This window comes from Mustela putorius, unplaced genomic scaffold (genome assembly GCF_011764305.1).
Source record: "Mustela putorius furo isolate JIRA1106 unplaced genomic scaffold, ASM1176430v1.1 tig00000095_pilon_pilon_pilon, whole genome shotgun sequence".
Lineage (NCBI taxonomy): Eukaryota > Metazoa > Chordata > Mammalia > Carnivora > Mustelidae > Mustela > Mustela putorius.
The window spans coordinates 18,132,036-18,152,897 of NW_025421280.1; the positions used below are offsets into that span (position 1 = coordinate 18,132,036).

General features: G+C 42.7%; 1 protein-coding gene across 2 annotated transcripts in view; it reads right to left on the reverse strand.

The window, feature by feature from the left end:
• Positions 1-20,862, reverse strand: part of CACNA2D3 (calcium voltage-gated channel auxiliary subunit alpha2delta 3) — an 851,905-nt gene that overhangs the window by 585,978 nt on the left and 245,065 nt on the right. For both annotated transcript variants that reach the window (XM_045078786.1, XM_045078785.1), the window contains exon 4: positions 20,463-20,522. In XM_045078786.1, the coding sequence (XP_044934721.1) occupies positions 20,463-20,522 (60 nt within the window). The remainder of the gene's footprint in view (positions 1-20,462; positions 20,523-20,862) is intronic.

Below are 20,862 nucleotides of genomic sequence, written 5' to 3' on the forward strand. Positions count from 1 at the left end.
ACTCCCCTCCCCCAAGCCAGTGCAGCACCCAGCCAAGAGGTCCCCCTGAACATCCACTTCTTCCAGCCAGAAAAGGGAGCCTGGGGTGACCGCCAACCTTCCCCAGCACTGGGAGCCGCTCTGTGGCAGCCCCTCCTCTGATCTCACGCCACACCACGGGGGCTGCAGGGGACTCTTGGGGCCCAGCCCCTGGCAATCTGTCATGAAGGAGGGGGAGGGGCTTGCCACAACCAGCACTGGGTCTTGGCAGACTGAGTTCACACCTGCAGGGTCCGACTGGGCCCCCCAACCAGCGGCTTTGCTCCCCTGCACAACCAAGTCAGGGTATATCTGATCAGAGAACTTGGGGTGGGGGGTGCAGCTCTGCTCTGGAGACCAGTTGGTCCGCACTCAGACAAGTGCTGAGTCACAGTCCCACCTGCTTGGAGAGTGCGTCCTGGCCCCCTCTGAGTAGAGGGGCTGGCCCCAGCTCCTGGAAGCTGTGTTCAAGGGGCAGGATGGCAGAGCTGCTCCCCCAGAGTGAAGCCAGGACTGGGCGTGCAGACTTCCCAGGCTCTGCGCAAGCGAGAAGGTGATTCACAACCAAGGCTGAAGTAGCTCCCGGGCCCTCCTATCCCCAGAGCCTGTTTGGGAGACTGCAAGTAGCCTGCGTTGCCCCCTGCTACCCCAGCCCCGGGCTAGGAGGTTGAGCCCCAGCTGCACCCCTATGGAGACCCCATGTGACCAGGTAGCTGGCCATGACTCCTGGAAGCTGTGAGGCCTAGTGGCCCTCGAGCCGAGAGATGAGCAGACGGAGTGAAGCCGGGGGCCCTGTGCAGCCCGGAGCTGGGGGTACCACAGGCTTGAGTTGAGACAACAAATTGCTTCACTGGGTTTAGAGCCGCTTCTCCCACTGCATTCGGGCAGGGAACCTACTTTGTAGCTGCGACCCTTGTGGGTTCCAGTCTACAGGCTGTCTGATGGGGGACGTCTGAAAGCACAGAGGGAGCTCCAGAGCCCACTCAGCAGCCCTATACACAGTGGCACTTGGAACAGAGAGCGCAGCCCGTGGCCTCTCCCCTGTCTACAGAGCAGCCCTGGTGGCCTCCCCTAACCAGGGACTTCAGTGCATACTCAGCCCAATCTGGGCCCCCAAACAATGAGCCATACATGCTCTGGGCCGCAGCCTGGTACCCGGCCAGGGCATGGGCAGCTAATTCATGGCCTCACCTCACACTGAATACAGCGTCCAGTCCGGACCATGCTGACAGCCGGGCAGAGAATCCAGGCCACTGCGGAGCCCATCCTACAGCCTCACTTAGGGTGGGGGTAGGGTGAGGGGAACCGAGACAACGGTCTTGCCCAGCTGTTCCCAGCCAGGCACACCTGTGTCCCTGTCCTCAGAGTTGTCATGCCTACAAATGGACCATAATAGCAGGTCCCACCTGCCCAAACATGTTACCAGCAAACACACACAGACACCCATACTGGGCTGACTAGCGAAGAGCTGTTTCTGCTGAGACAAACCTACAAACTCTCAAAGATGAGCCCCACTACTCAAACGCGCAGATACCAATGAAAGGAATCGAGGACCGTGAAAAATCAAATGGATGTTAGCTGAAGCGATTGTGCTAATCATGTTACAATATGGGTAAGTCAAATCATCATGCTATAGCCCTCAAACATATACATTGAAGTATGTAAATTATCAGTAAAGCTGAAAAAAATGCAAATTGTAACACATTTGCCAAAGTACTGAACCGAAGTTAGTATTTTCAGTATACTTTCACATAAGTCTCCATATCCTATTTTTCCTTCCTCTTTTATGTAAGTTGATGTATTAACTTTTATACAATAAAGCAAAGCAGTGTCAAATGTACTGTTAAGAAAAAAGAAAGTGCTATGGCCTCAAAAATTAATTAATTTTAAAAAATAATTTCAATATGGCAACAGCCCAGAGTGTTAAACCAAGCTTGGGGCCCTGCATTCCCCATAGGACGCAGGCCCAAGAATTCAGCCCTGGCTCTAATATTCCCAGGCAGGTCAGAGAGAAGCCTCAGGCCAGGGGAAAAGTCTCTCTGTGACACAGACTAAGGGACTTTCTGCTCAGGAAAGCGAGTACATATCAGGAGATGTAAACCCTGGGCCTGGGCACAGAGCACACGTCCCAGAATCAGAAACCAGGACATTTCTGACAATCAGGCACTGGACAACAGTCTGTCACCAGTGACATGCCGGTAGTCACAGTCGACAGAGGCTGACCACACCAGATCTCCGCATTCGATGCCAACCCAATACCAAATTATTCAGTGCCAGCCTTATGCCAGGTACCATGCTCAGGGCCCAGCACAAGATGCATACAAGACCCACTTGATCTTCCCCAGAACCCCTCTAGGCAGTGTGATCCTGAGGCCTAATAAGAGAATGAAAAGGCATGGGTGCAAGCAGTCCGCTGCCACGGGCTCTGGTCTCTGGCTTCCTGGGGAGGCTACCATAAGGCAAGCGGCAGACAGAATGGATATTTACCCACCAAACCACCTCTTCTTTCTCTCTTCAAAGAAAACTTAGAAAAGTTAAATTTTGATGATCCCACATATTTCTTTGGTAACTCTCTAAGAAGCATCCCAGATGAGACTCACAGCTCCTTTGCCTCCACTGTGAATACTAGCCCCCTCCCCAGATGCTACTGACAGACCTTGTCCTCTGTAATGACAGACATACATAAGCACTCACTCTCTCTCTGTGTGATCTTTTTTTTTTTTTTTTAAAGATTTTATTTATTTATTTGACAGAGATCACAAGTAGGCAGAGAGGCAGGCAGAGAGGGAGAGAGGAGGAAGCAGGCTCCCCACTGAGCAGAGAGTCCGATGCGGGGCTCGATCCCAGGACCCTGGGACCATGACCTGAGCCGAAGGCAGAGGCTTTAACCCACTGAGCCACCCAGGTGTCCCTCTGCGTGATCTTTTTCATCTAAATTAGATCACATTGTCCACGTAATTCTTAACCCTGCCTTTGATTTTTAAAGTTAATATACATTCTGGGCAACATCCTTGCAATTACCTGCATATGTGCTTTCTCCCTTTTCGCGACTCCCTAGTATCCCATTCCATGCCTCTGCTCCGGTCTCCTCAGCCTCTCCCACACTAGTTGACGTGAGAGTGTTTCCGTAGGCAGATGCAGGATGTGGGGTTGATGGTTCGTAGGGTCTGTGCATTTTCAGTTTCATAAACTTCTGTAAACCTGACCCCCAGGGTGGCTGTACCGACAGAGGGCCACTTCCCCCGGCCTCACCAATATCTGATATCATCACCACCACTATCACCATCAGCCATCGTCATCACCATTATTTTGCCAGCCGATCAGTAAAAATATTTCACTGCTTTAGTTTGTTTTCCCTTGATTCTTAGTTGAAACTGAGCAGCTTTTCTTTGTCCGTGTAATTCTACTCCTGTCAACTGACTGTTCATGTCCTGTGCCCATCTTTCTACCGCTTCTTTGTGGTGGATTGATAGGAAGGAGTTTTAAATTATAGGATCTTTGTTATTGGTATGAGGGGCTCTGTTTCTATCCCAGGTACTAGTCCTTTGTCTGTTGCAAACATTTCTTGAAACATTTCAACATTGGAAGCATTCTCTTCAGAAGTCCCTAGCCCCAGAGTCCGTGGAGACGGGTACAAACCCAGAAAAAGGCACTAACGTTACAGCCCTTGGGGGCTTCGGTGCACAAACTCCAATTTGCTATTTCCTTTGCAAAAAAAAAAAAAATCCTCAGCGTCCCAGCAGACAAGATGCTGGAAATCACCATGAGGGTTGCTGCACGGTGACCGGCACAACCCCAGGGGATTTCTGACAGTAATCGTTACGAGGTTCAATTATCTGCTTTACAAAAGCAGGGCTCATTCTCTCTCTAGCCAGTGAACCCTGACAGGCAGACACTACAATTAGAAGCAAAGAATAAATTAAAAGCACATCTTCTCTGCCATGTGGAATAATGAGCACGGGGGCAGACTTATTCATATTCTTTAAAGCTATAAGTGAATTATAAAAAAAAAAAAAAAAAAGACAATGGACAAAACCAAGAGGTGGTTCACAAGGTTCTCAGTGATGTGGACCACTTATCTGCTGTTGAAAACACTGATGAGAATGCATCTCTCACCCCAAGGCCCCTCGAATATTTTTTTCTTCCGTGATCGTCTGAAATTTACTCCCCTAAATATCTTATCATCCTGAAATGAGAAGTGGCCTGGGGCACTGTTCTGCTCAGTGGCCTGAGTCTCTTCTTCTCATATGTATTCATTAAATCCTTATCGCCAGTGGGCCCTGATTCCCAACCCTCAACATGATAACCGTGCAGCAGAAAATAGTTACCTCTCCCAGAAAAGCAAATACGACAACAGCTCTCCCCCCACAGAGGCCAGGTTAACTTTCCAAATCAGAGCTGGATTCTACATACATCAGTAACTTGAATCCCACCAGCAGACACTCCCAAGGGACCCCCCCCCCAGGACCTCCTTGCTCAAGTGCAGGAGTCACCTGCTCGCCTTTTTCCCATTTTTAATCTTTTCGAATTAAAGGTAAGAGGAGAAAGGCAAGGGCAAGAAACAAAGAGAGAGCCCTGGGTGCTTGACTCATGGTGCCGGGCACCTCCAATTGCTGCTGGCTTCCTGCATGCCCCCACAAGCTCGGGGAAATATTCTGGAATCTTTTCCTTTATAGGTAAATCCAAGAAAAGAATGAATGAATGAATGAATGAAGAAATGAATGAATACTCAGGGTATACCCTTGGTATGCAAATGCTGCAGATGACAGCTCTCCCCACACACCACTCACAAGCTCACTGCAGGATCGTATCTCACAAGGTGCCTCTGGCTTCCTCTGAGAGCAGAGCCCCCAGTGCCCTGGGAAGAGCATCCTATGGCCTGTAAAGGGGGACTTGGGACAATGTAGAAGCAGTAGCATTAAACATGGCAGGAGGCAATGCTGTGGCCTAGTGGAGTAGGAGAATGAAAACAACACCTACTCAACTCTACTGCGCGCAACCCATACCTCTGACAGTCTCTTTCCAAGTTCGTTACAACCTCCAATCGCTCATCAACACCAGCTCTGAGAAAGGCGAGGGAAATAAGCATCCATAAACAGAGGAGGCTTTCTAGAAAGCTTTAAGACGTAAGCCTCATTCATGGAATCGAAACCAGTTCATTTCTGACCCTCGGCCTATCACTGGGTCCCGTGGAACTTTGGGGAACTTAGCTACCTTTTCTAAATGTCAGTTTTATCATTCGTGAAGTGGAAGCAATAATAATACCCACCTCCACCAGACTGGTGTGAGGGTTAAATGTGACGGTGAGGATCCCACCAACCGCAACCTCGCCCGACAGTCTCAAGTATAAGACACACCTTGGGATTCTGAGTCAAGATCCCGCAACTCCTCTCAAATGATACTCTGAGGCAGGAGAGGGACCTGGCAGGAGGTATGAATAAGATTCAAGGTTAGGGGCGCCTGGGTGGCTCAGTGGGTTAAGCCGCTGCCTTCGGCTCCAGTCATGGTCTTGGGGTCCTGGGATCGAGTCCCGCATCGGGCTCTCTGCTCAGCAGGGAGCCTGCTTTCCTCCTCTCTCTCTGCCTGCCTCTCTGCCTACTTGTGATCTCTCTCTGTCAAATAAATAAATAAAATCTTTAAAAAAAAAAAAAAGATTCAAGGTTAAAACCTGCAGCTGGGGGGCGCCTGGGTGGCTCAGTGGGTTAAGCTTCTGCCTTTGGCTCAGGTCATGATCCCAGGGTCCTGGGATAGAGCCCCTCATCAGGCTCTCTGCTCAGCAGGGAGCCTGCTTCCCCCTCTCTCTCTGCCTGCCTCGCTGCCTACTTGTGATCTCTGTCTGTCAAATAAATAAATAAATAAAATCCTAAAAAAATAAAAAATAAAAAAATATTAAACCTGCAGTTGGGGTTATGGCATAAGAGACCCATAAAGTCTATCTAGGTGTCTCCACACCAAAGGGAATTTTGCTGAATTTAACCTGATAGTTAATGTTGTCTCTGGTGTGGAATACATAAAGCCAGAGACAGTTAAGTTCCAGACATCTGTCCCTGCTAAGACGTTTCTAAGAGCGCGGTGGTGCTCCTGGAAATTTAAATGGGAAGGCATGCTCCCAGAACCACCTGCTCTGCAGTTCAATGTCATTATTTATTCAGAAGGTCACAGAAAAATTTGGCACAGAGAGTCAAAAAGAAGTGTAGAATATAATAAATGCCTGGTATTTAATAATAAAGACAGAATACTTCAGGCAGTTACAAGAGAGATTGCCCTTAGAGCCATTCCTGAAACTGGAACAGGAAGAGAAAATATGTCCTAGCAGGAGTCTCCTGTTTGTGCGCCTTGTCTGACACAGAAAGAAACCTGTTTAAACAAGGAAACCAGACTGAGCAACTAGCTAGTCTCATGTTCCAATGCTGGCTGATGATGATGCGGGGAAATCGTTCCAGGTCTCTTGCTCTCTCTGCTTACTTTGAGGAGAGGCTTCTCCCACACACTCCTAGGAGGGTACAGGCATGGCCAAAGGTGGTTTGAGTTCAGCCCACCTTTGGACATGAAACAACCATTTGTGTGGCCCACCACGTTCCCAAAGAAGCATGAAATGGCTCATATGCTAAGCCTGGGCAGCCCTCCTGCTGCAGAAGTGACTACCAATTCCAGAAGCATCACCTATCTTCTCTTTGGCAAATGATGCTTTTTAACCTCCTTCCTCATGGGTATCTAACTCTTGAGATGATCCTTCATTTTTCTCCCCCAGTCATTCGGTCTTTCTTAAGATATTCATTGAGTCCCAGTCAGGTGCCTAAGCCCCAATTGCAATGCCAAAAACCAGATGTGGAGTCTGCTTCACGGAGCTTGCAGTCTGCAAAGGAGGCAGAGACTAAATATTCAATTATAAGTGTAATCAATGTCTCTGCATATCGAGAGTATTGGTTAAAATAATCATCACAATGGTGACGATGGTTACGTCAAACTGGGATCATCTTCTGTACTAGACAGTGTGTGCCGAATACTCCATATGGTCAAAAACCCCACGGGAGCTTGACACCCATATGGGAGAGTATCACCCACCTAATTACACAGAAGAAACCGGGACTCCAAAAGGCGAAGAAATTTGCCCTGGGTCTCGCCACGAGCCAGGAAAAAAGCCAAGGGTCAAGCCGGCACCTTTCAACCTTTAGAAGACATTCTCTGGATAGCTAATACCTCCTCATCCAGATTGTTAATCAACAGATATAATGAATCCTCTTTCATTGCCTCATAATAAAAAAAAAAAAAAAAAAGCATTTTGAACAGACTAAAGCTGGCCTTGGTCCTCTGTGCTCTTGACCTGAGTTTCAGAAAATGTTATACGAAGCTGTAAAACCTTCTCCTCTCCATTCTTGCTTCTTTTCATCAGTACCACCTCTACATTTCAGCCCGTCTCATGGAGTGAAATGACAAAAGACTTTAAACCTAGAAAAAAATGCTTCCTCGTGGTGGTTGTATGTTCTCCATCACCTGAAACCTTTTAGGAGGAAGCCTATATTATGAACACATTCATATGCACAACATAATCACTTCCAAATAAGTCAAAGCAAAGGTTTGATTCGGTTCTGAATTTAACTATACAGCAAACAAAGGTTTGGAGCAAAGCAAGTCATTTCATTTCCACAGTTAAGTTCTTAAAATCACACACACACTGCACACAAATGGACACATGCATACACACACACACATATACATAAAACACATGTGCACACATGTGCACTCACACACACATATACACATACATACACACACGTGTACACTCACTCAAACACATGCACATACACACATGAACACAAAGGTCCTTCTATATTACTCATAAGAATCTCTTTAAACCTAAAATAATAAAGTTGTTGATGGGGGTGTCTGAAAATAATACAATCACAGAATCTTTTCTTGAAATCTCCCTTTTTCAAGTTTAAAATAGGAAGTATATTATCTACTTAGAAGGAGGGGGAGAAAAGAAAGAGAATTTTTTTCTCAGAGATGTTTCCCTCAGGACAATGCTATGCAGTAGAAGTTGCTGGATTTCCTGCAAGAATGAGCATGCAACCTATGGAGAAATGATTGCTATCCTTCCCATGCGAAATGCCACAACCTCACAGACTTAGGTAGCTCTAGATCAGGGAGGGAAATCAAACCAGCTCTCCTCCCACACTCCAACTCCCCAGTGGCCTGAAGTAACATGAAGTCTGACAGATCACATGACTTTCCCAAGGTCACACAGCTGATTAGCAAAACTTTAGGCCCCAGGCGACCTAATGAAATACTTCAAGGAAGAAAATTATCTTTCCCCCTTTAACGACTACCAGCATGAGAAAGGCTGTTTTGTTTTCGATGTTATTTGCTTCTTTTGTCTGTTGTTTGATTTTGCTATGGACAAGTGCAATGTAATATCTAGGATTTTCCATGAGGAACTGGCAGATTCTTAAAGATTTTAACGGTATTCTAAGGGGATGACACTGCTGGAAATTCCCTTCTTAGTAGATACAAAGATTCAGATGACTTCCAATCACAACCATTTTGCTGCTGAACAGTCACTCTTAGAAACTGATTATGTCTCCCCCAGAACTCCTGCTTGTAATGTGAGAGGCTACCTCTAATACAGACATACTACATCTGTAGCTCTGATTATGCCAAATAGGAAGGTAGGTGGGCACCTGCCCAAAAGAGGAAACCCAAGTTGTAAGAGCATGTTTCCCTTCTAATTTTTCTCCTTTCCAATTTTAAACATGTTCTCTATAGGTATATATCTGTTAAATAAAACAACTTGATAAATATTCATTTAATATAATATTCATTAAACTTAATTAATTGGTTTATAATTAATTAGTATATTCATATATTTGTAACTACATACTGAGTGGCAGAAAAATATTTTGGGGTGAGGAAAATTAGCAAATTCATGAATTTATTACAAGTGACAACAAAAGCCAACTCTTTCAATAAAAGGCTGCCATTAATATATGAAAATGTCTTTGACTATTACAGCAATAATTGAATCACTTCTGGTCAAGCCATTTGTATTTATTCGAAGAAAGGATCAGATGTTTTCCCAATTAAAATAAACAGATGACAACTTCATAAATTACTCACAATGCACTGAGGTGCTCATCAGTCAACTGTGGATTTTAGTATAATAATATCACCATTGTGAATTTCAATTAATTCTAATAAGTACTTGTGGATGTCCACCACCTGTCAGGTACCTGCCCTCATGGAGCTTATGTTTTGCCGATGGAGAGAGAAAATAAACAAGCAAACCCTACTGGTGTGCTCAATGAACAGAAGAAAGTGAGTCAGGAGCAGAGGAGACACAAAGAGTTGGAGGCAGCTGTTAATCCACATTTTGAGCAGGCTGTGTAGTACTCTGTAGGTACATAGGGAGTTCATTTTTTGTTCTCAGAATGAGTGAAGTATGAGTGTAAGCAAATATGTAACCCAACCCTGTTTACATTTTGAAAGGTCACACTTGTTACTATAGAGAAGACAGATCTAATTTCCAACTGAGGAAGGGTCTCCCTTATGTTTATGATTCTAATAATATCAGTAAAGCTATGTGTAATCATTTTTATGAAGTCCTTGTATTTTATTAAGAGATTTTTTTTTTTTCAGGGCACCTGGTTGGCGCAGTCAGTAGAGCATGCAACTCTTCTTGATCACTGGGTTGTGGGTTCAAGCCCCATGTTGACTGTAGAGATTACTTAAAAATAAAATAGGTAAACCACTGCCTTTGGCTCAGGTCATGATCCGAGAGTCCTGGGATCAAGTGCCACCTTAGGCTCCTTGTCCAGTGGGAAGCCTGCTTCTCTCTCTGCCTCTGCCTGCCTCTCTGTCTACTTGTGCCCTCTCTCTCTGACAAATATATAAATAAAATCTTTTTTAAGAAGAGTTTTTCATTTCATGGGTTTCTGGGTCAGAATTTACCACTTTAAAGAATTTCTTCTTTAAGAATTTGATAGACCTTTTCAATAACCCATGATAACTATCATCTTAAATTTCTTGCTTTACAAGATTTTTTCCAGTGTAAATTAAGGTTCATATTACAACTTGTGGCTCCATGACCCAACATAAGTTATTGGTCTTTGAAGCCATCAGACTTGGGTATGAATTCTGACTCATCCACCCACTGCTGTAAAACCTTGGGCACATAACGGGGTCTCTCAATCTTGTTTCTCCATGTGTCAAACAGAGATAATAACAGTATCTATTTCATAGGATCATGAAGAGGAAATAAATGAAATAATGTCTGTTAAGTGTTTAAGCCACTGCCTGCACTTAATACATTATTTTATTTTTTATAAACATAAACATATAATATATTTTTATCCCCAGGGGTACATGTCTGTGAATCGCCAGGTTTACACACTTCACAGCACTCACCATAGTACATACCCTCCCCAATATCCATAACCCCACCCCCCTCTCCCAACCCCCCTCCTCCCAGCAGCCCTCAGTTTGTTTTGTGAGATTAAGAGTCACTTATGGTTTGTCTACCTCCCAATCCCATTTTGTTTCATTTATTCTTCTACCCCCTTAACCCATGTTGCATCTCCACTTCCTCATATCAGGGAGATCATATGATAGTTGTCTTTCTCTGATTGACTTATTTCGCTAAGCATAATACCCTCTAGTTCATCCACATCGTTGCACTTAATACATTTTTTATAAGGGTGCCTATTATTCTTATCATTGTTACTCTAGTCTATTCATATTAATTAATCAACAAAGAGAAATATCCTAAAATTGTTAGTCATGAAAGAAGTTCTAATGTGAAGAATTAGGATTACCATACCAAAGACATGTTGTAGGCATTATAAACATCTACATCACAAACTAACCTCAAACTATGAAAGATGAGGATTAATTCAGCTGAGTACATATTAGGTGCTTTTTGAATAGGCTTAAGTGAGAACAGAAAATTTCTGTTGAGTTGTCTACTTTGTGGATTGCCAGCAAGTTCAAGTTTTACTCAAAAAAAAAAAAAAATCAATAGCAGTTGCCAAATCCCTGGACCACAACGATACTTGGTGAAAAATCAGCAACTTAAGGACACTGCCACTGCTGCCAAACAATTTTCTAGAGAAAGATTCAAGGTTAATTTCAGGGGTCTGCCAATGGCCTCTGCAGTTAGCTCTCTTCACAAAAGACATTATGGTTTCTAAAATGTACTGTGGGAACTCTGAATATTACAATTAAAGAACCACTAAGGGTTTACCTAACATTACTGTAGATATTCCACGGTGGTCCTGGTGTCCCAAAATGCCCCTGTTAGCCAAAATGGCTGATGTCCAAAACACCACAAGCACACTGTGTATATGAAAACAATAAAACTAAATTTTAAAAGTATTTGTAAATTGGAACATTCAATAAAGTTTAAACTGGTAATGTTTCATTGTGTTTAAAATATATTATTTAAAACAAATGTGTTTTAAACAAATATTTATTTTAAATAAGTATTCCCAGCTTTGAGAAAGCCTGATTGGGAAAACCCAGAAGTTAAAAGAATCACAAAAGAGCCAATAAGTTTGTTAAGAAAGAAAATGCTCTCAAAAGCAGTAACTCAGACTTCTACAACAACTATTAGCTACAAATTGAAATATACATGGTCATGATGAAAAAATATATATATAGTAGCAAGAAAACTAGGACAGTGAGGAAAACACATAGGCATTTTACCAAATTGCATTTGTTAATGAAATTATATACAAGATCCAGAGTTTCTAAACACAAAAGTAGCATAGAAAAAAGTTCATTAATATGTAAATGTTGTACAGACACATAAAAAAAGGAGCAAATAATATAATTTTCCCCCTCTGATCTATAAAGTAAGATGACTGGTCAAATAAAACCAAACCAATTATTCTCGCTATTGAGTTGCATTTTTTGTCCAAATTTGTTAATATTAATCCCTTTATTGGGATTTAGAATACATGATGGTACTAATATAACTAAGCTGTAGAAATGATAACTTTTTAAGAAATAGTGTTTGCATTTTAACAAAAATGCACTTTTCTTTTTCTTTCAGCCAGAAAATGGCCCTGTTTGGTACTTTTGGAACAAAGAAGTCAATATTTATGTAATGTTAGAATGCAGAATATCAAAACACTGGAGGATATCCTGCTATATATAATGTATCATTTCTGTCTCTTCATGCCATAAGTAAGTGTTTCCTACTACCAATTAATCAAATTCAATAAACTTGGTATTTTTAGAACACCTAGCACATGGATGGAACTATATTAAAATATAATGAAGAAATTTATAAAAATCAGTCAAAGCTATGATTATGATGCCCATCATACAAGAAAAAATTACTAGACACATGAATAAGGGAAAGAAAAGTCACTTCAAAATAAAAAAGGAGTCAACAGACACAGAAATGACCCAGTGCTGGAATTATCAGAGAAGAAATTTTAAAATTTTGTAGCTGTGTTCAAGGACTTAAATAAAACAACCATATGACTATAATCAGTTCACAGACAAGGAATTTCAGCCAGAAATAGAAACTATAAAAAAGATTTAATGAAAATCCTCAAACTAAAAGTGCAATATATAAAATAAAACATTCACTGAATGAATTTAACAGAAGAAGAACAGGTCAGTAAACCTGGAGACTAATTAACAGGATGTAGGTTGGAAACAAACAAAACAGAGCCACAGGGACCTGTGGGACAAGGTGAAGCTGTCTAACATAGGTGTGACTTAAATTTCTAGAAGGAATTTTTAAAAGAATGGGGCAATAAAATTCTTAAGAAATCATTGTTAAATTTTTTTATTTATTCATTTATTTAATTTATTTTATTTTATTTTACTTTTTCAGTGTTCCAAGATACATTTTTTATGCACCACACCTAGTGCTCCATGCAATACGTGCCCTCCTTAATATCCACCACTAGGCCATCCCAACCCCCTACCCCCCTCCCCTCCAAAGCCCTCTGTTTGTTACTCAGAGTCCACCATCTCTCATGGTTCATCTCCCCCTCTGATTTCCTCCAACTCCCTTCTCCTCTCCTTCTCCCAATGTCCTCCATGTTATTCCTTATGTTCCACAAGTAAGTAAAACCATATGATTCATTTATTTTAGAGACAGAGAGCATGCATGTGAGCAGGAGACGGGTAGAGGGAGAGAGCAAACCCTCCAGTGGACTCCACCTTGAGTGTGGGACCCAACACTTAATCAACTGAGCCACCCAGGCTCCCCACTGTCAAAACATTTCCAAATATGTTAAGAATATTCAACAGTCTCAGCAACCTCCAAGTAGAATATAAAGAAAATCACATCTAGAAATACCCTTTACTTATCACACTATATAGTATACTGAAAATCAGAGATAAGGAGAAAAGTCATAAAAGTAGCAAAGAAAGAATGACTTACTGTATACAGAGGAATAAAGATAAAAATGATGGCTGACATCTCATCAGAAACATTAAAGATCAGTAGAGAATGGGATTATATCTTCCAAGTGCTAAAAAAAAATCATAAACTGTCAAGTAAAAATTCTATAACCAGCAAAATTACCCTTCGAAAATGAAGGTGAAATAAAGATATTTTTAGGTAAACAAAAGCTGAGAGAAGTTGTGGTTCCCACACGTGCAATGTAAAAATATAATAGTAAAATAAATAAAAATGCTAAGAGAGGTTCTTCAGGCTGAAGAGAAACGGTAACAGATGGAAACTTAAATCCATAGGAAGGGATGAAGAGCGCCAGAAATAGCAAATGTGTGGGTAAAATATATTGCTATTTTTTTCCTATTTAATTTCTTAGAAAACTGCTGATTAAACCAAACATAAAGCCGAATAAAAATAACGCTTTTATGTTATTTATAACATGTACGGAAGTACAATATACCATAATACCACAAAGGATGGTGGTAGGTAGAATTACACCGTTGAAAAGTTTTTGTTCCACACGAAGTGGTACTTCATACACTAAATTAAGTCTAGATACACTGTACACTTAAGTTAAGTATGCTCACTGTAATCTTTAAAGCAACAACTTAAAAAATATACTTTAAAAGGCAGATTAGAACTTCCTGGGGGCAGGGGTCACATCTCAGTTTGTGGAAGTCCCACAACCCAGAACAGTGCTTAATATATACTGAGAACATTCTAGAACAGAGCCTAACATGTACTGAGTCCTGGATAAATGTTAAATTAAGCAATACATAGACATATGTGGATAAAATTAACAGCATAGAAAATGGCGAGCATCAGAAAAGAAGCAGAAAGAAAATGTCATTAGAGTTTAGAGGTGAGAAAAATTATTATATGGAAAGAAGATAAAAGTTTTGCACTTATGGGAAATAAAGATATTATGGGTTCTCTGTGTCTGGGGTCATTTCTTCTAGCGGTGGTGGCGGTGAACTCTAGACTCTCTACTCTGCCAAGGCTCACTACTGGGGGCTTTGCCCCAAGGTGCCTTGAACTCCCAGGTTCTGCTAGTTGTGCATCGTGATAATGCCCTGTCCCTCTCGGTCATGTCGTTGATCATGATTGAAATGTAATAATTATTTACTTCACTGTGGCTTTAATATCCATCACTACTGTTAGATGGTGCATATTATGAGAAAAGACAGCATCCGCTGAGCTCACGGTCATACCCACAACAGACACTGGACACAGAGGAGGTTAAGCACAACTACATGTTGCATGGCCGCTGCACTTGGGAAATGGATGAAATCTTAGAAACTGTCTAGATGCTACAAGTGCATCATTTCATGGAGGAGCAAAGAGACCACAGTAGCAGATCTCTGAAACACATAAATGGTCCAGGTAGATGGGATCTACTGGAACCCACATTTCCAGACTTCTAGACCAAGGCTCTCTGGGTTGGGTCAAGTAGAGGTTCCATCTGCCACCCCTTCTTAAACTTTCACATGACCAACAGTCAAGGTCCCGTGTCTCACAGGGGACCACCAGACAACTCATTAACACAAAGCCCAGTCCTGCATGGACCTTATGAAAAGCTGTTAACATTCCAACCAAATGAACAAAAATAATAGTGTGTGTACACAGAGAGTATGTATGTGGCAACTGAGAAATGGCTTTCATTTTTAAATGTGCATGCACAGAGATTCTGGGGGAACATTTACATGTCAGTCTTGTGCATATATGACCTGTGGCGCCTAACTAAGAAATATCCAAATGTAATATCTTAAAATTCAGAGGACTAACGTGACTACCCCCCCATCACCACGCTGATAAAAAGGGAAAAAATGGGCATGGTCTCATAAGTTAGATCAGAAAGGGGGGGTGTTACTTTAATAGAAAAAGTGCAAACCTCCTTCTCTTGTCATTTAATTTCTTGTAGATGTGACCCCTGTGTTTCTTGATAATGCACAAAAAGCAGATTCACTACCTCTAGGAAAAGCATCATTTCTAATTCTGGGGACGGGGTCTTCTGTGCTCTGCTCCTCCCTCCAAGGAGCTCGATGCCTCACTGAGGCAGAGGGGACAAGGATGAATTGGAGCTTGACAGGAGGGCATGAAAAACCTTGTGAGGATCGTGATTTCCTCTGCTCAGAAAGAACTTCTACTAAACCCATGCTATGGTTATACCCAGAACATGCGGGTTTCCCCAGGGCAAAGCCTCACTGACCAGCCGGAAGGTGTTGTCAGGGAAAAGGACAGCTCTGCTCTCCTGCTCTCTGCTCCGCTGCCCTTTCTCAGCCTTTCCGGGAAAGACTTTCTTCTCCCCGTGAATGCTGATACAGGCTCCTACGGTGGCGGACCCTGGAGCTCCTGAGCCAGCCCCTCCCTTCACCAGGGACCCCCTGAGCAAGGACCTTCCCGCTCTAACAGGTCTGGCCAGGAGACAGCGGTGGGAGGCTGCCCCCGGGAGGGGGGTGTATCACCACGTGGAGATTCCCCATCATGGTGTCAGACTCCTTCCCTCCAAACGCCCGACCCCAACATTGCAGTTAGGCCACTGCATTTGCAAGGTAGGTCTGTGACTTGGGGATGACCAGGAGGGGACGTTCGAGACACTCCATTCCCCATTTCCTCCCCACTCACACTTTTGTTATCCCTCTGCATGTCCCCAGGCTTTTTATTTTCCTATTACTTACAAAATAACAAAGAAAAATTATTATAGAAAACTTTGCAATTGCAAAGGCTTCTGTAGGCTACACAATTCAAAACCACGTTTGTTTGTTTTTTTTTTTTTTTTTCTGCTGTGCACCAGCTCTGTGCAATTGGCACTTACTGGAGACAGCTTTCAAAGAAAATATGTTTGCGGTTCAAAGATAAGCAGGTTTTTAGTAAACTGTCAAAAGGACTTTTTTTTCATCTTCTTCACTGCCAATGGAAAAACCCAAAAAGAAGGAGTATGTAAGAAGGGGAAAGCATTCTCTCCAAGTTATGCTACACGTGTAGACCTAGTTTTCTGGAAATTCATCAATGGATAGGATAATCGGGGCCAGCGTCTGCTCCCACCACTCCAGCCTTACCTCTCGTTGGATTGAATGAGGGCAAAACACCAAAGTAATCGTACATTATAATCAAGACACAGGTTTTTTTTTTTCAATTGTTATTATTATAATTATCCATCTCATATGAGCTTTACATTAAAAAAAACCCTATGTTAATTCAAAGCACAGAATAAAAAACCTTTAATAAGGGGCTGTTCTGTTCAGTTATAACTATAAATTGCCCAAATGGAGAGATATCAGAGGGTAAAGAACAAAACCAAGAGAAGACCCATCTTGGGACCCTCAGGCCACCCGTGGAGAGGGACAAGTCAGAGAGAAGGCTGAACTGACCCTCGTGCTAACAATAAAGTTTTCCGGCCAACAAAGAGGACCAGGCAGTTCCGGTTTCCATGGAAGGTGCTGTATGGTGGGCTGATTACGTGGGTTACCCTTCCAAGGCTGGATTCTGCTTGTTGCCCCCATATAGTATTTATTCAGAATAAGCTAATACCGTGTCAGAGGATCTTACAAAGGGGACTGCTGATATCAAGGCCAGAAGCCCATGAGAAAAACATCAACCTCTAAAGAGACTGTAAGACAACATTTAAATGAAAAATAAAATCCTGCCCATCAAGGAGGCATAACTTTCTTCCCACAACTCTTGATGATTCTACCAATGAGAAGCAAATCCTTCATTTTCAAAGCACTGATGCAGACTCCAATCTAAATGGAAAGAGGCAGACCCATCATTTCTTTTCTATTTTGGGGACAGGGGTCTAAGACTCGAAGCTAAAAAGTTCAGGAAATTTTATAAAAGCACCATTCTGTTTTGTTTGTTTGTTTGTTTCTGTACGGAAACAGACTCCCAGATCTCTCAGAACTAATAGCACAGGGACACCCTCCGCATTAGCTTCCTACAAGCAGATGGTAGTCTGAAATTTTTTTGATAAAAACAATCCACTGGCAGGGGTTGTCAAGAGGTCAGTGGAACCCAGATTAACAATTGATCAGCTCTAATGGACTGTGGTAGCAATAAACCCAGAGCCCGTGCGCAGACCTGCTATCCCAGTGACAGCGATGGGGCCGACATCCAAGCTGTTAAGACTTGCATTTAATAGCATTGAAGCTTTGCGGCTTCAAAACCTTCATTGAAGAAGACCTGCGTTCTTCCATGCACATTCATTTTCTCAAAGCCTTCTCTTTCACAGGTTCTCACAAAAACACACATGGTTTACTCTGATCCAAAGAAGACTTTGCCAAGGTCTGAGGTCCAGGTAGTAAATGACCCTCTGTAATATTGACAGATTATTTCAACCTCTACTCTCATGCAGACCATAGCTATAGCCCCTGATATAAACTGGGCTCCCCTTCTTTGTGCCCAAGAGAACTAATTTTCTCAGTCTCTCTCTCTGTCGGTCTCTGTCTGTCTCTCTCCTTTGGAGAGAGATGCTAATGCTGCATTTACGCCTATAACACCACATTTGACAAGGGAATCAGCTGCACTACACCAGAATTCCACTGAAAGCTTCAATAATAGGAAATCAGAACACTCTTGAAAGTAACACTCACTTCTTAGGGACAAAAAAGGATGGTCCTAGGTTAGCTGAGTTAAATCACAGAACATTTGTCCTCTGCTGAAGAATAAATAATCCCCTCGGGTCATTACATCATTACCTCCCTTGCCCATTCATGTTTTGTAGACAACTGATCTCAGAATAAAATTGACTAGATGAGCTCTAAACACCACCAGATTTTTCCGATAATCTTTTTCACTCTCCTATAAACTCACTGCTTCCTGTTGGACCAGTGGATGCAAATACTTGGTCCAGAAAAATCCAAGAACAAGGACAGTCTCTCCCATATAAGTATAATATAAGGAAATCAGGAAATTCAACATGAATCCATCATTATTATCTAAAGCAGAGTCCATTTTCAAATCTTAGCTTCTGGTTCTGGATCGGTCACATTTCACTGTTACACATCTCTTGCATTCTGTAGTCTAGAACAGGTCCTCAATGTTTCTTTCTCTTTCTTGACCTTGGAAGGTTTGAAGAGGAGTCCAGCCAGTTACTCTGTAGAAAATTCCTCAATCCAGATTTGTCTGATTTCTTTTTAAGATTTTATTTATTTATTTGACAGACAGAGATCACAAGTAGGCAGAGAGCCAGGCAGAGAGAGGGAGAAGGAGGCTCCCCAATGAGCAGAGAGCCCGATGCGGGACTCGATCCCAAGACCCTGAGATCATGACCTGAGCTGAAGGCTGAGGCTTAACCCACTGAGCCACCCAGGTGCCCCTTGTCTGATGTTTTATCATGATTAAATTCAGGCTACACATTCTGGGCAAGAATTCTACATCAGGATGCTGTCCTAAAGCTCAACACACATCCGGAGGCATTTGATGTCCCCTTGTCTCATCACCGGTGACACTAACTTTGATTACCTTTTTCAAGTGGCATCTGCCAGGTTTCTCCCATGGTAAAGTTGCTACATTCCCCTTTGTAATTAATAAGTAACTTGTGGACAGATACTTTGAAACTATCAATGTTCAACGAATTCTTTCCTACTAGTTTTAGTATCCACTGAAGATTCTTGCCTGAATTATTACCCTAATCTTCTATCTCCACCATCTCTCCTGTATTTATTAATTGACATTCTACTGTAAGAGCTTTCCCTATTCTTTGTCATTAAAAAAAAAAAAATAGGCTCCATGCCCAGCCTGGAGCCCAATGTGGGGTTTGAATTCCAACCCTGAGATCAAGACCTGAGCTGAGAGATCGAGAGTCGGACACTTAACTGACTGAGCCACCAAGGTGCCCTGAGCTTTCCCTTCTTATTTATGTATAAACTTATTTATCATCTATGTCTATTTATTTGTATCTTATTTGAGTGGACCCTTAGAACTAGAGGGATTCTTATTTTACTCAACATTATAATCTCATTTGAGTTTCTCTGAGTTGGGTTATGGTAACTTACAACAAGAATATTCCACCAGGAGAAGGAGAATGTTTCTCTTGGCAACACATTCAAGAGGTCCTTACAACCCTCATAGTCACAAAGTTGCTTCCTGATGCTTCTCTGTCCCACTCTAAGAACTCCAAACTCTCTGAAGAGGAGGCACACTCAAAATAAGGCCAGCACAGGGCCCCTGGATCTTCCTACAGTCACCAAGTAGACCTGGCTGGGGGCAGCAAGGTGCTTCTTCAGCTGACTCCTCTGCCCCTTCTCCTGTGCTTTTGTTCAAAGAGCTGGGCTGGCCTCCCTGCCCCTCTCCTGATGTTACCAATAGTCCCTGGCACTTCTCCACCCACCCCTACCCCCAGAACCTCTTGTGCTTGGCTACAGTCCTGGTTCTCTTTGCTTCATATGTTGGTGTTTATGCCTAAAAAGGACCACCAAATGGTGGGTTTGACAGTTTCTCTTCCCTCTCTTCCCTCTCTGCATCCTTCATTTGTTACCTTTTAAAATGTTTTCTATGCACATGGCAACATCAAAATCCTTCTTAGCCGAACACAGGTATGCCATAGCCGGATAAAAGATCTACTGCAGAAGTTTATTAAGTAGATGCTCTAACCCCATTTCAGTGAATGCTTTAATTTTTAGACACAATTAACAGTCAATTCAAGATTACATCCATCACAATTTTGCTTTCAGTCAGGGAAGCGGGATTTACACATATTCTGCTGTCTATCTTATCAATATGCCATTAGGAGTCCTGATGACTATTGTTAGTTGACTGGTTACGTCCTCCAGAACTGGGGAGGAGTTCATCCAGATCTGGTTCTAAGCTTGTGCATGAGCGGGTGTCGTTACCAACTATAATAGTCATGGTGGAAACGGTTGGGGATCACCACCCTGCCTCATCAAGAAATAGGCACATTTATTCCAACTCTGTTCCACCCTCCTGAAAGCCTCTCTCTCCCAGGTACTGAAAGCAGGTGTTTCCAGCACACTTCATGTTTCTCGTTCGGCAGCCAACACATGAAAAATTTAACTCAACCAGAATCGGTTACCTGCAAGTCTGCGTCAAATTCATGTTTCAGGTGTGCCTCTTCTGCAGCCTCCACAAGACGCTGAAAAGAGAGAAGGCAACATGGAAGATCAGTACTGTGACCCGGACCCCCTGCCAACAATGTGAAAAGATGGATTATTTCTCCATTGCCCCAAGATGACAGACTGTGTCACGGCACGCGCACGGTGACTTGGAGCCTTTGTGCCCACAAAACTGAGAAGAGCAACATCAGTGTCCAAATCTGGTTTTTGCCTTCATCGTTGAACCAACGTTTTTCCAGCATGGTATGTGTGTATACATGCGCACAAATTCTGCATCCATTTTCATAGCAATTTGTAACAATTCAAAGACACTGGCCCTCGAGGCCCCATATGTGGATGCTGAAATCAACCTAGAAGAGT